This window comes from Mercenaria mercenaria, chromosome 4, assembly GCF_021730395.1.
Source record: "Mercenaria mercenaria strain notata chromosome 4, MADL_Memer_1, whole genome shotgun sequence".
Taxonomy (NCBI): domain Eukaryota; kingdom Metazoa; phylum Mollusca; class Bivalvia; order Venerida; family Veneridae; genus Mercenaria; species Mercenaria mercenaria.
In genome coordinates, this window is record NC_069364.1 from 10956133 (window position 1) to 10970730 (window position 14598).

General features: G+C 35.1%; 1 protein-coding gene across 1 annotated transcript; it reads left to right on the forward strand.

Annotated features, from left to right (window-relative positions):
- The first annotated feature begins 4812 nt into the window (after positions 1 to 4812).
- Positions 4813 to 14059, forward strand: LOC123550968 (uncharacterized protein CXorf65 homolog). The gene is made up of 6 exons (XM_045339505.2): positions 4813 to 4971; positions 6038 to 6124; positions 6328 to 6447; positions 8137 to 8214; positions 13164 to 13217; positions 13798 to 14059. Exons 1-6 carry the CDS (start codon positions 4941 to 4943, stop codon positions 14007 to 14009), a joined length of 582 nt encoding a protein of 193 aa, XP_045195440.2. The 5' UTR covers positions 4813 to 4940; the 3' UTR covers positions 14010 to 14059.
- The last annotated feature ends 539 nt before the right edge of the window (positions 14060 to 14598 follow it).

Below are 14598 nucleotides of genomic sequence, written 5' to 3' on the forward strand. Positions count from 1 at the left end.
GCTAAAAGTCATCTTGTGCCCTATGACTTCTAATTCGATTGTCCACCTCGAAACAACGCATCTAATGACTTCACTCGAAAATTCGAGAGAACTTTTTAAAGTTTACTTATTTCTTATCAGTTTGTTATTGTTGTCCTTTTTCTCTTGTTCCTTTGCTGTTTTCGTGACGGTAATAGATTTCAGCTCTCCGGGATATATATGGTTGCACTTTCTATTTTGTCAAAAGAGATGTACCGTTACAAATCATATGTATTCAAATGAAGAGGTATGTTATTTTGATTCTTCACTGGAATTATAATGACTTCGACTAATGCCAGCATTTATTATTTTGTTAATTTTTGTGTTTTAGTTTTAAACTAGTTCTATCACTTGGTGATCACAAGGTTGTCTCCTCGATACTAAAAATCTAATCAACATAGAGGTTCGTTGCTAATTTAGTAGAGGATCTTGAAATCTCAACGCTGTTTTTCAGATATTTTCTATGTGTTTCTGAGTTTATCCTACTATAATACTTATTAAAATGTATCTGATTGTCCTGCTCATTTGAAAGGTTTAAGTGGTGATAACTCATGAAGACTAGGGCATATCCCAATTGTTGTTGTTTTTTTCCTTGGCAATATTCTCAACGGATGAACTTTGGATTTTACCTTAACGTCTTTTGTGAGGGTTTCTAAATTCAGGTCCCTTTACCCGATTTTCCTGTAAACGTTCTAGTATTTTCGTATTCTTGGGGTTATTTGTCCGAAGGTGACGTATCCATTACTTTATACTGTGTAGAAGTGAATTTTTCTCAAAACCTAAACAAAATTTACGGTGTAGATGTTCCTTTACAACTAAGAAAGTTTATCGCTATTGGCCAGGATGCCTGTCACTTCGGCGAATTTTAGAGTCTCTCTAACTTTTTCACTATCGGTACATTGTACATCTTAACGTACGCATCTTTTTAAATCTTTCTATCATTTCTAGGAGTTCTTGCCGTTGCTTCAAAAAATACGGATTCGACGTGTTGTCAAATATATTTTCTATGTCAAATTACTACACAGGAAATATTACTAAATTAAAATTTAGTTCGATACAATGAGTTTCTAATATTGTTTTAAATTTTGTCTGAATTAGTTGCAAATTCCAATTATCAATGTACCGCCAATCAACTACAGATTTTCTAAAACGATGTGTTATAGTATTGTATCAAACCATAAAGTTTAATTTGTTAGGTCCTAGCAAAATCTGAATTAAATAACAAGAATACAATAATGCTATTTATCTTGTGTCAAATTTTAAATTTGATTTGTTTTTAACATGCGTATTAAAGGGGAAGTCTTGCTTAACAAATTCCAATTGAATGCTTCTGTTTGGAGAAAATGAAGGGAGAACCAATATAACATATTGTATAAATGCATTATATACTGAATTAAAGGAGATTTACGGCATACAAGGTGTGAATGATGGGAGCGATGTTCACATGACTTCAAAACTTCGTCGAACATTCTCGCCCACCTAATTCTTTTGGGGAAGATGGTCAGTTGATGAAACAGGTTGGTAGTCAAATGGTTAGGTTTACGCCGTTAATCTGCAATATTGTTGAAAATGCGAAACAAAAATAACATACAAGCAGCTTTGAAAATAGGGATGATTTAGCCGAATGTTCAATTAGCAAATCTTTCGTCATATGGAATGGTGCAATCATCACAATTGAGCTTCAAACTACCTTGGACTTTATGTGGACGGTCTTTGAAAACTTTCAGGTTTTCTTTACTACTCCCTCAACACCATATACTCTGCTAAAAGACTTGCAGTTTCTTGTGCCTTAGTATTTCAATTACTATTGCTGCACAAAACCCCCGAACCCACAACCCACTGCCACATGACATCCTCCACTCCCCAACACATACTCGAGAGAACATTTTCTTTAAAGTTTACCTTCTCCTCTGATCTAGAATATTGGGTGTATTTTGTCCGCTTTGTGGTACTCTTGTTTAACCTTCAGCCTGCTGTCGGCAAGTGATTCTGCCTTTGCGGCCAGTGCAGACCAAGATCAGCCTCTCTATTATGTTTGAAAATTGCTGTCCAGATATTAGTTTATAACTAAGTTTGCAGAGATATTCATTTGGTGAACTTCTACCAAGGATTGTCATCCCGATAACAAAAAACAACAACAACAACATAGCAGCCATGTGCTTGGCTAATATTTATGTAGAGGAATCTTTGAAAATCATCTCAACTGAAACTGTTGATTTCAGAAGAATTTCACTATAGCTGTTTCTAGGTTTATCCTCTACCAAAATACAGTAGTTGCATTATGTTGATTTGGTAAAACCATAGCCTCAATGAAAAAGGTTTAAGCTGTGAAACTCAGGTGAGCGACGTAAGGTCATCATGGCCCAATTGTTGACTTGAAATTTTGTTCTCATTTCAATATCTCTTCAACGGATGAACTAATTGAATTAATTATACCCTAATAAATCTTTTATGAAGTCTTGTAATTCTAGAAATCAGGTTCTTTACATGCATTTTACTGATGTAAAACAGGTCTTAATTTTATACAGGAGGGCGGTATTACAGAGGTATCATTTAGTACGCCGAAAGGCCGACGGTATTCATTACTTTTAATACTGCCTGATAACTAGTGAATTTCTTCTCAAAACTAAACAAAACTTATACAGTGTGTATTCCTTTAAAATCTAAGTAAAGTTCAAGTTCGTTTTCCAGAGTTATGGCCCCTGCATTGGTCAAATTTGACAGAGTCTGCTCGATAACTTTTTTCTCAGAAATGATCCAGACGTACATTAAGTTTACATCTTAATGTTCGAGGTCTGATTTGAAAAGTCAGTTTCTATCAATATCTCAAGAGTTCTTGCCGTTGACGCTGTCAAAAATGCAGAAGTTGACAGTGTCTGCTCCAAACTGCATATTTTTCTTTGATGTCAACCATACTAACACAGAAGATATATTACTATAAAATCTCGGTTATGTTCGATAACCAGTGAGTTTCTAAATATTGTCTGTAGAATTATGGTCCTTGAATTAGTTGCAATTCCGAAAATTATCAATGTCTGCCCAATAACTACAGCATATTTTCTCAGAATAAAGTGTATTTCATGCCTACTTTGTTCTTAATCAACCCGATCGGATAAGTATTTCAGTTATTTAGTTATGGTCCTTGAATTAATCGAAATTAAAAAACAACAACACAATAACTGCTCATTTATTCTTTGATGTCAACCATTCTTATACAAATTGATTTGTTTTAACATGCGTTATTATGACAGGGTGGCATTCTTGTTTAAACAATTATTACCAAATGAAATGCTTTCTCGGTTTTGGAGAGAAATGAGGGACGAACCATAGTAGACATTTGGTAGGTGAAAATGCACTATGATACCGACGCATAGGGAGAGCGCAGATCTACGGATATCGAGGTCGTGAGTTCGATCCCCGGGCGGGGCGTATGTTCACCATGACGATTTGACAAAAGACATTGTGTCTGAAATCATTCGTCCGCCACCTCTGCTTCATGTGGGGAAGATGGCAGTTACTTGCGGAAAACAGGTTTGTATTGGTACAGAATCCAGGAACACTGGTTAGGTTAACTACCCGCCGTTACATAACTGAAATACTGTTGAAAAATGGCGTTAAACCAAAAACAAACAAACAAAGCACTATGACACACAACAGGATGATTTAGTTTCTCTCGCAATGCTGTAATTATTTATTTTTATCTTATGGAATGGTCTGCCTCATCACATTTCTAGCTGTCACATGCCTAACTTGGACCCTTTCAAGTGGACTGTCTCAGAATTAAACTTTCAGCTTTTTCTTACTCATACCTTATTTACACATAATCTGCTTTGATTTCACACTCTCACTATCTTCTGTGGAAACTAGTATTTTAATACTCCTTCACTAATCATGGCACGCACTCGTGTCCGTTACACTACAAAGAAATGTATGCCATTATCAAACAGATAGATCGACCGTGAGACAGACAGACAGATCTATCGATATACGTTTATATGGTAAATAAGACTGAAAACGGACTTTTCCGCCAGGGAACGGTACGGGGATCAGAAACAAACGACAAGTGACGCTGAAAGCTAAAGGTCACTTATTCAAATTCTTCTTTGTAATGTTTCATATGAAAAACGACCAATTTAGATCTGCAGGTTCTTTTTTAATACCTTTATAGAACATCGCTTTTTCGTACACATACTTTTAATGTGAGCTATTATAAGTTGACGAAAAATTTACCAAAAGTATGAATAAATTGATAACATGTACTTTTGGTTTCATTATGTATATCATGTATGTAAGTTTTCCTAAAAATTGGGGATATGTGAAAGTTGAATTAAGAATTCCAATAAAAGGCGTTGGCAGCAATAACATCACGTTAATTAAAGTGCTTTGATACCATGAAAAATTCCATAATTGCAAAATACTTTAATCTATATTGAAAATGTTTGTAAAATATATCTAGTCATTTTATCCATAAGTTAAGTAAGACAGAACTCACTTTCCACATAAAAATTCTCCTCCGAAACCACTGGCCCGATTTCAAAATAATTTGGCAGCAATGTTCCTTGGGCGACCAATGTCTTTTAAATCGTTCTGTTTCAATAAAAACATGGTTGCCTGTGCATGGGGCTAGCTTTCTCTTAAAAAAACAACATCAAGGATTGGAGTATGTCTATAAAAAATATCTGTTTATTTATCTGTTGCATTTTTGAGTACCTCTTTCTCTTAAAATGTAGTAACGTGGCGCATAAATGCTTGATACGTCGTGATGTAACTGGTTTGACGTTACCAGCGCTAACGTATTTGACGTCGTTTCCATTGGTTTTATCGTCACGTCAATAATAGTTATGTTATCAGACTTCGCGGGTTCTAGATGCGCTCAATTTGCTTCCAAAATATGAACCAGTGCGTGCATTAAATCGTGAAATATGACAACGTTCGTTACAATCCAATATGGAGGTACTATTTACTTTGTTAATGTTTGTTTTTATTGTTGTTGTTTCTGTTTGCTTTAAAGAAGACAGAGTAAAAGTGACTGAGTTAGCAGACACGAGCTAACCGTTATCAGTAATTATAATCAGATTGGCTCGTGTAATCGACGGTTATGAAATACTTCTCGAAATTTCGTGTATCGGCCAGAATGCACTTTACGGTACGCACTTTCTACTAGGATTTTAATAGGCAGGATGTGCTTCTTACAACCACTTAAATAAATTGTAACAATTATCTATTTAATAAATAAAAAAAAAGAAAAACGTGTGTGTGTGGGAGGGGGGGGGGGGGGGGGGGGGGGGGTGGGGCAGGCGGTGGCCATAAGAATAAATGAAAGTGCGTACCGGTAAAGTGCAGGTGTCCCATCGTAATGAAAATCGAAACAGCAGAATACAGGAAGTACTTTGTATTTGTAAGCGATCTATTACTTTTGGATTACACATACTGGTTCGGAAATTTATTATTCAATACTAGTGCTAGTTAGCCTAATATGATAAAGTTTAATGTAAGAAAAATATTAAGAATTATTCTTGTTTGAAAGTGTGTTTGAGATGTAATCAATGACTATATCTGGCCAAGTTACATCATTACAATCTCCGAGTTGGGAAAATTCAATGTCTGCTCGATGTTGAGCTCTTTTCGATCTTGATTTGTTGATTTGGAAATCAGTGCTCACGTTATGGAAAAGAATTCGGTCGTCGGTCCAGTGCGGTACACGCCTCTGTATCAAAATTGAATTTCGATCTTTGTCGTCAGATTACAAACATCTTGTTTTATATTCAACTCTAAATTATAAAGCATTTTGTCCAAAATTAGATATTTCCTATCGATTTCAATGAAAAAAATAATGTGGTCATTTTCAAAGTTAAAATGGTAAATGAAAGCATAAACTTACCACTTTTAAAATTATACCATCTATCAGAATTTCGGCTGTGCAAGTAAACTCGTTATCTTATGTAAAACAACGATAGCATCTATTACCTGAAAGTCCAGAATGTACAGGAACATATCATATCATACTTTTTATTTTCAGAGAATGAGGAGCTGATAATAAACCCAAATTGTCGTCAGCAAATTTTTATGGAGTACTTGCGTAAGAAATGCCAGTATGACAAACGCGGTATATATTCATTACGTTCAATATCAGTAATTTTGTTAAAATGAAGATTGTATTTCATTTCTTGTATTCATTCTTGAATTATTTACCTTGAGAACACAACTCATCTGTTTAAAAGAGTCTTTAGCCTATGTCGGAGACTGAATGAGATAAAAATTAAGCAAAGTACGCCATCTTCAGAACGCAAATTTCATTGTCAATTTCAGCATTTATTGATCTGTTGGACGAGAATGGTAAATTGGCGCTGGTACATCTAGTTGCCCCACATGACAATGTTCGAGAATGTTTCGAAGACAGGCTTATCTATATACCAGTCATGTTGGAAAGTAAGTCCTTACCTGTATACCCGTCATGTTGGAAAATAAGTCCTTACCTGTATACCCGTCATGTTGGAAAGTAAGTCCTTACCTGTATACCCGTCATGTTGGAAAATAAGTCCTTACCTGTGTACCCGTCATGTTGGAAAGTAAGTCCTTACCTGTATACCCGTCATGTTGGAAAGTAAGTCCTTACCTGTAAACCCGTCATGTTGGAAAATAACTCCTTACCTGTGCACCCGTCATGTTGGAAAATAAGTCCTTACCTGTATACCCGTCATGTTGGAAAATAAGTACTTACCTGTGTACCAGTCATGTTGGAAAATAACTCCTTACCTGTAAACCCGTCATGTTGGAAAATAAGTCCTTACCTGTATACCCGTCATGCTGGAAAGTAAGTCCTTACCTGTATAGCCGTCATGTTGGAAAATAAGTCCTTACCTATATACCCGTGATGTTAGAAAATAAGTCCTTACCTATATACCGGTCATGTTGGAAATATTTCCTTACCTGTATACCAATCATGTTGGAAAATAAGTCCTTATCTGTATACCCATCGTGCTGGAAAATATGTCCTTACCTGTATATCAGTCATGTTGAAAAATAAGTCCTTATGATCATGTTGGAAAAAAGACCTTACCCATATACTAGTCATGTTGGAAAATAACTCCTTACCTGTGTACCCGTCATGTTGGAAAGTAAGTCCTTACCTGTAAACCCGTCATGTTGGAAAATAAGTCCTTACCTATATACCGGTCATGTTGGAAATATTTCATTACCTGTATACCAGTCATGTTGGAAAATAAGTCCTTACCTGTATACCCATCGTGCTGGAAAATATGTCCTTACCTGTATATCAGTCATGTTGAAAAATAAGTCCTTATGATCATGTTGGGAAAAAGACCTTACCTATATACTAGTCATGTTGGAAAATAATTCCTTACCTATATACCCGTCATGCTGGAAAATAAGTCCTTACCTATATACCCGTCATGTTGGAAATATTTCCTTACCTGTATACCAGTCATGTTGGAAAATTAGTCCTTACCTGCATACCCATCGTGCTGGAAAATATGTCCTTACCTGTATATCAGTCATGTTGAAAAATAAGTCCTTACCTATATACCAGTCATGTTGGAAATAACTCCTTACCTGTATTCCCGTCATGTTGGAAAATAAGTCCTTACCTGTGTACCCGTCATGTTGGAAAATAAGTCCTTACCTGTGTACCAGTCATGTTGGAAAATAACTCCTTACCTGTATACCCGTCATGTTGGAAAAAAGTCCTTACCTGTGTACCCGTCATGTTGGAAAATAAGTCAATACCTGTTTCTCAAGTACTCGCATCAACAAAGTGATATTATTATTTGATTATAAAACAAGATATAATTATGTATTTATTACGTGTTGAAATACAGTTTACTTATTCGTTTCAGATCAACTTAATAACGAAAGTATTTAGCAGTTAAATCTTACAAGTACTAACGTCTAAGGCAGAGGTCCTTGACCCCACTAGTATTTGAACCTATGGCCAGTTGATGCATAAATGATCAAGTAATTAGGTCTAATTCACGATTGTGAAAAATATTCCTTTAGAAAAATAAATATTTTCATGAACTTACTCTATTAAAAACGCCATAGTAGTTTTGCACAAATAAGTAGTTCGAAATATAAAATCTTATCAAATGTCGTTTACAGAAATTCCCGATTCTGACAACTACAAGACGGTAAAGCCACAGCTGGAGGACTGGGAGAAAACATACCCCCAACTTGAAAGTAGGACTTGTTAAACACATTCTGCATAAAACATATAGTCTTGCATGATTTGTGTATTTTCCTTCAACATTTCTGTTATTGTTTATAGGTGTGCTCGGATTTATCGTGCGCTTCTGGAAACATTTAACGAACCTTTTCTTGTCTCCGCATCGGCTTCCGCATAGGCAACATGGTTGTGCCTATTCCAAATCCATGATACTAGTTACTTCCCCTGGCGGTCCGTGAAGTATGCCACGGCTTAGGTAATGTCGTACTGGAACTCTAATAGCACTTACCGGTTTTACTGTCATCTAAATTAACCTTTAGCCTGCTGTCGGCAACCGATTCTGCCTTTGCGACCAGTGTAGTGAGTAGGTTATAGGAAAAAGATGTTTCCTTTTGTGAAGAAAGCACCAAACTTAGTATGTACCTATTTTGAAGTATGCTGAATCCAAAAAAAGGAGGAGACACGCAGTTCGCTAACCTCAATTAGCTTAAAATGAGGCCCCAAAAAGGGACCTACATTTTATATATTTTAATCATATATTTTTGAAAGCAATGTCCAAACGGTTAATTTAAAACCAAAATAAGAAACTATTATTGACATAATATTTATTTAGTTACATTTTATATACATTTGATATATAGGACACTAACAAATGGCATAGATGATGCCCTAAAAGGGGGAAAATAGTTTAAAAATTTCATTTACAGGTTGTGAATATTATATCACTGAGATAAACATAACTAATTTTAGTATTTAATTATATCAAAATATTATTTAAACATTCTTTACATTTTGAGGTTCATTAAGGGTATTTTATAAAAACAAGTTCACATATACGTAGTACTACATACTGTAATTCATATAATCGATTTTACAGTACTTATACTTACATGGGGTACCGACAGTTCGATTTCCCTATGCATATTATTAAGCATTCAAAAGAGCAGCTATAGAAGGGGTTATTTTGTGTTTTTCTTGTAATTCAATATCTAATTTAAATTCATGTAAAACGTATGATACAAAACATAATTGATATGTTTTTCAAGACAATTAATGACTTCAAGCTAAAGCATACGATCATCCTAATGCTTTCTTTAAAACAAAAGAAAATGGAATGTGAACTAAATGTATTGTTGTATTTATTATTAATTTATACTATATTCAATACTAATTTATTTGAATTAGATAAAGATTTCAAGTTTTAGAATCAGTCTAAATTCCGCTTTCTTGAAAATAGCACTGGTATTGTATGATAGATTAATCTTTGTACGGTTGCACCAACGACCTTCCTATTGATCTGACAACACCTTTACCATTAGACGGTCTCTCTCACTGAACCCCTCCGCAGAGCATTTCTAAAGTGCAATGATTTACTGCAGACACCCCAAAAACGCAAATAGTTACATATAAAAATAGTTTAAGATGAAAATGTGATACAGAAATAAAGAAGGTCATACCAAATAGAGTTAGATGTAAATTTTTTAAGGTAAAGATTAATCGATTAGTTTATAAACAATGTCTCCTTAAAATATATTAGCCGTCCTAGTTATAATCATAGCGGATATGTGCTCTTTATAGTGTTAGGAATACCTCTCAGTAGCGTAATTATAAGTCCTAGAATAATTGCTTGTTTAGGGTAATGTCCCAAGCATTTTTTGTGAACTTACAAAAGTTGAAATCAGGTTACCCTAAACAAACAATTTTTAATTTTAGGCGTAACAACCCTTTCAATATTTAACTAAAACTGTAATAAGTTTGCCAGTATTTCACTCTCCAGTACACATGTCTTCAAAATGTCTAAGTACACAGGACTGGCTTGATACATTTATATCTGCCTTTGTATGTATTCTTGTAGTTACGTTGATGAGTTTCCTCCAACTTATAGCAGCTAATTATGAAGTGTATTACATAATTAAAGCAAAGTACCAGTTCTCTTGACCATTTCTAGTTGACAGGATTAGCAATGTCAATGTATGCTATAAATGCCTGTCTACAACCTGCTTGATACAATGGTATTTGCTACATACGTGAACATCTCTCAGGGGGTGCTTTCAATACGTCTAATTGCTTAAGAAAATATATTCTCTGGCTTCATTTTGATATTTCTGCAAACGTATTGAGACAGTTTCACAACCTGATAATGCATTATAAAGAATGTTAGCTTTACGTCTACGTTCTTTCATGTGTCTTTTCCTATTGGATTTTTGTCCTTGTTTTTATGCCAAAAAGACAGCTTACTATGGAATAAGTCAGCATGTACCAGAACTGTTTGAAATGGCCAAATGAAGCTACAGCTAACAACTAGCAAACTGTTTTACTATAGAAAGTAACAGTGTGTATCAGTGTTGTTGCTCGTAACATTATGCCTTTGTGGTTTTGTTTTTATGCATCTACGGCAAACAAATGTGTACCATGTCGCATACCAGTTAGTGTACCACATGTTGTGACTTCAAACCTTTGGAACAATACATGGTCATGTTATGAACAAAGGTATCAAGCTGTAAGTCAGTAAATGGTGCCAGATAAAATTCTAGTTCCTAAAGGAAATAGACAGCATGAAAACATCTAAATTACCTGATGTTCACATTTCTAATATTTATATATGAAGCCATGTTTGTGGAGAGACATTAAGGTATGGACATACTAAATAGCTGGCCTTCTTTATTCTAGATAAAATTGATAAATTTCAAATGGCTACAGCACAGAGCAGGACCCGTTTTAAATGTATGTAGCTTACATTTTTATGGCCCCAGCATCTACTGATGCGGGAGGCATATAGTGATTGTCCTGTCCGTCCGTACGAGGTTAACCAAATTGGACCGTTTCGTCTAGCATCAATACCCCTTACTAGAATGACTTGATACTAATGCAGATGTAACCTGTGACCATTCCTCATCTTCAGACATCACCTGACCTCAGTTTGACCTTGACCTTGACCTCATTTTGAACTTAGGTTGCTTTTTGGTTAACCAAATGGGACCGTTTCGTCTAGCATTAATACCCCTTACAAGAATGAATTGATACTTATACAGATGTAAACTGTGACCATTCCTCATCTTCAAACATCAACTGACCTCAGTTAGACCTTGACCTTGTTTTGGACTTAGGTGCAAAATCTATCGACAAGGATGCCACTGGGGGGCATCAAGCGTTTATTGAACGCAGCTCCTTGTTACATTTTTTAAAGAATATTGTCAGTGCTGAAAAAAAACATCAAATGGGAGTCATGTACTTCAGTCAAACAAACCGACTACAATATCAACTAAAAATGATACCCCAAATTGTATGACCTACATTTCCATGATAAATCTGTCATACTATCATATTATTGCGAAAATGCTTCCTATATGTCAAGGGTAGATCTGTTATGTGATTTCAGCAAACAAAATGTAAAAAAGGAAGGACAGAAGCTCTACAGAGCAAAGAAGGAGGACTCTTTGAATGCGCCTTTTGCAATTACCATGATTTTTTTCCGCGCCAGTTTTCTATTTAGTGTCTGTATACCTTAAGTGTGACACTTGCATTGCTTAATTCTGTTAAATCTAGATTGACCAGTAATGACACTAGACTTTCATTACTATGTACACTTCATAGAACCAATTAAATGCCAGTGCAATAACACATTCATGTATAAGAAATATAAATTTGTCAAACAAATGTACTAGAGAAGTACTGGGAAACCTGTTACAATTCTCATATATCCATTGAATGGGTGTAAATATCAGTTTCTTTTATCTTATGGGTCTTTGGATGAGTCATTTGATTTGAAAACATGGTTATATTTATATGATTATACTGTTATGTAACATACAAAATGATCCATTGAAGGGCCTCTCTTTTTATATAAATCTATTGCCCTAATAAAAATACAGATATACAGGTTAACTCATGGACCTAAACATGTGAATATTTTTTCTTTTTTTGATATTGTATACATTTGATCCATGAATTCTGTTTGTTTTTTACTCATGTTAAGTTTAGAAATATGATATTTTAACGACTGAAATAAATTAATTTGCCCTTAAAATGTGATTTTTAACAATTTCTTGTTTAAGGACCTAATATTATTTTTTCCTGAGTCATGTTTATTGAGTGTGTATAAAATGTAATTGAATAAATTGTGTGTCAAGGGTTATAATTGGTTAAGGTAATGAATTAACATTTTTGAAATTGTAGATATATTTAATTGAAATAAATAAAAGGTAGTTCCCCTTTGGGGCCTCAGGTTTTGGTCTATTCAAGCCAACAAATCGTATATGTAGTCCATTTCTGATCCAGTATACTTTATAACACTTTATAATACAACTTTCATTTTTTCTTCATAAGAAACATCTTTTCACACGCAGTTTTGAAATTAAACATACAGTAAAATCTGATTACCTCCCTTTTTAGTATGTATCTTAAGAAATAAGAGTATTTTGTAGTAAAGTTTGTATATTGTCAATAGCAAATGGTTGTTTGGCTATGCTAGTGATATGTTATCCATGTTTTGATCATATGAAACATTACTTTATAGATAAATTTCAATTTAAAGAAAAAAATATTATTTTCAAGACATTTTACCTCCCTTTTTAAACTGATTTAAAAGGAGGTTCCAGGGCAGATATAGTGTGTCTCCTCCTCGTGTGGGATTTGGGATACCTTAAAGTAATTTCATGCAAACTTTGGTGCTTTCTTCACAAAAGGGAACATCTTTGCCATTTTTTGTTCCATATCTTACTCGCTAGTGCAGTCCAAGATGGTGGTCTGCACTGTTCGCTATTCATTCAGTAAAATTTCAGTGAAAACCCCTTCAAATAGTAAGTGGTACTGCCTAAATTGTATGATGGACCAGTTCATTTTAGAAATTCAGATAACTTTTCTGATTTAGGACATTTATTTGATTACATTTTACACATATACTACTCATCTACAACCATAATGTCGCTATTTAAAAAAGAGAGTTCTTTTATCTGTTTTTCAGGAAAGATCAAGATCCTTACAGGCGAACTGAGACGGAAGAAGAGTCCTTATCGAGGTTAGCATATATTTTGATATATTTCTGCTGTTAAATAATTGTCTCCGTCTTGCTGTAGTTTAATTGCAGCTGTTGGTTAGCTAAAACGTGTGAAATATTAAATTCTAACATGACTCGACTTGATTTCCAGTTAAACAAAGAAGGAAATCAAGCTCTGTATATTCTGCGATAAACAACGGTTGACGCGCGGACCGGTAAGAGAGCATTATGACGTCAATTTTGACGTCAAATTGCCACATGACGTCCAATACATTACTCCTCGGGTAAATGAGGTTCAACATATTTATTGAAATATGTCAATGAGCATGTCAGAATGAAAACAATCAAGGCCTTCATGTGATTTATCGTCTAATTTACCACGGTTCATCGTTCAGATGCGTAGGAATTGAACAACGAGGGCGTTATCGAAGGCCTTGATTATTTGTGAAACAACGTTCTTATACCGTCTGTAGTCAAGACCAACAAGTAGATTGAGCTCACGGCCTATGGATCTGTTTTTTTATCTCCTTAGTGCCAAACTGGATGTAAATGTAAAGTCTCTCGATAGTTTGTGAATACTCGTACCAAACTACATTTTCAGGTCTTGATCCACGCGGTCGGACAGTAGACAGAAAGGCTTCTAGTTTGAACAAATCTGATGCCGGGCGCTCACAGTCCCATTTAGGTCGCCAGTCTTCAATATTGCAAAGTGGACGCTTGTCAACAACAAATGCAAGGAAGTCAATTCTTGGAAACAAAGCAGACGCTAAAAGTGCTGCAAAAGCGAAGGGTGCCAAAGGGAAGAAAAAATGAGTGGTTTATTTTGTTGTTTTCACCGTATTAAAATCAACACATAATATATATATATATATATATTGGTCTTTTTTATTATACAAATAGACGCAAGCTAGTACTTAACATCCCGTGATGGGATAGCACATACACTTATTGAATGACTTGCTGGCTTTGGCTGGAAACCCATTCAATAAGTGAGCCGCACCATGAGAAAACCAACATAGTGGCTTTGCGACCAGCATGGATCCAGACCAGCCTGCGCATCTACGCAGTCTGGTCAGAATCCATACTGTTCGCTAACGGTTTCTCTAATTACATTAGGGTTTGAAAGCGAACAGTATGGATCCTGACCAGACTGCGTAGATGCGCAGGCTGGTCTGAATCCATGCTGGTCGCAAATGCACTGTGTTGGTTTTCTCATGGTGCGGCTCAGGGGATAGGCTATAGCTTCAACAAACATTTTATATAATTGATTCATTATTCTAGGCCATATACGTTTTGAACTATGGAGCATCACAAACAAAATATCCACTATTTTGACTATTTCAAGGGCAGTAACTCTGTAATTAGCTTTAAATCTCAAGAAGAATGCCAACTGTGCATGGTC

Bases quoted from the DNA above. Each gene is read 5' to 3' on its own strand.
- LOC123550968 (XM_045339505.2), top strand. From the start codon at position 4,941: ATGACAACGTTCGTTACAATCCAATATGGAG. The intron at 6,125-6,327 runs GTATATATTCAT...TGTCAATTTCAG, and splicing joins ATGCCAGTATGACAAACGCG to CATTTATTGATCTGTTGGAC. The intron at 6,448-8,136 runs GTAAGTCCTTAC...TGTCGTTTACAG, and splicing joins TATACCAGTCATGTTGGAAA to AAATTCCCGATTCTGACAAC.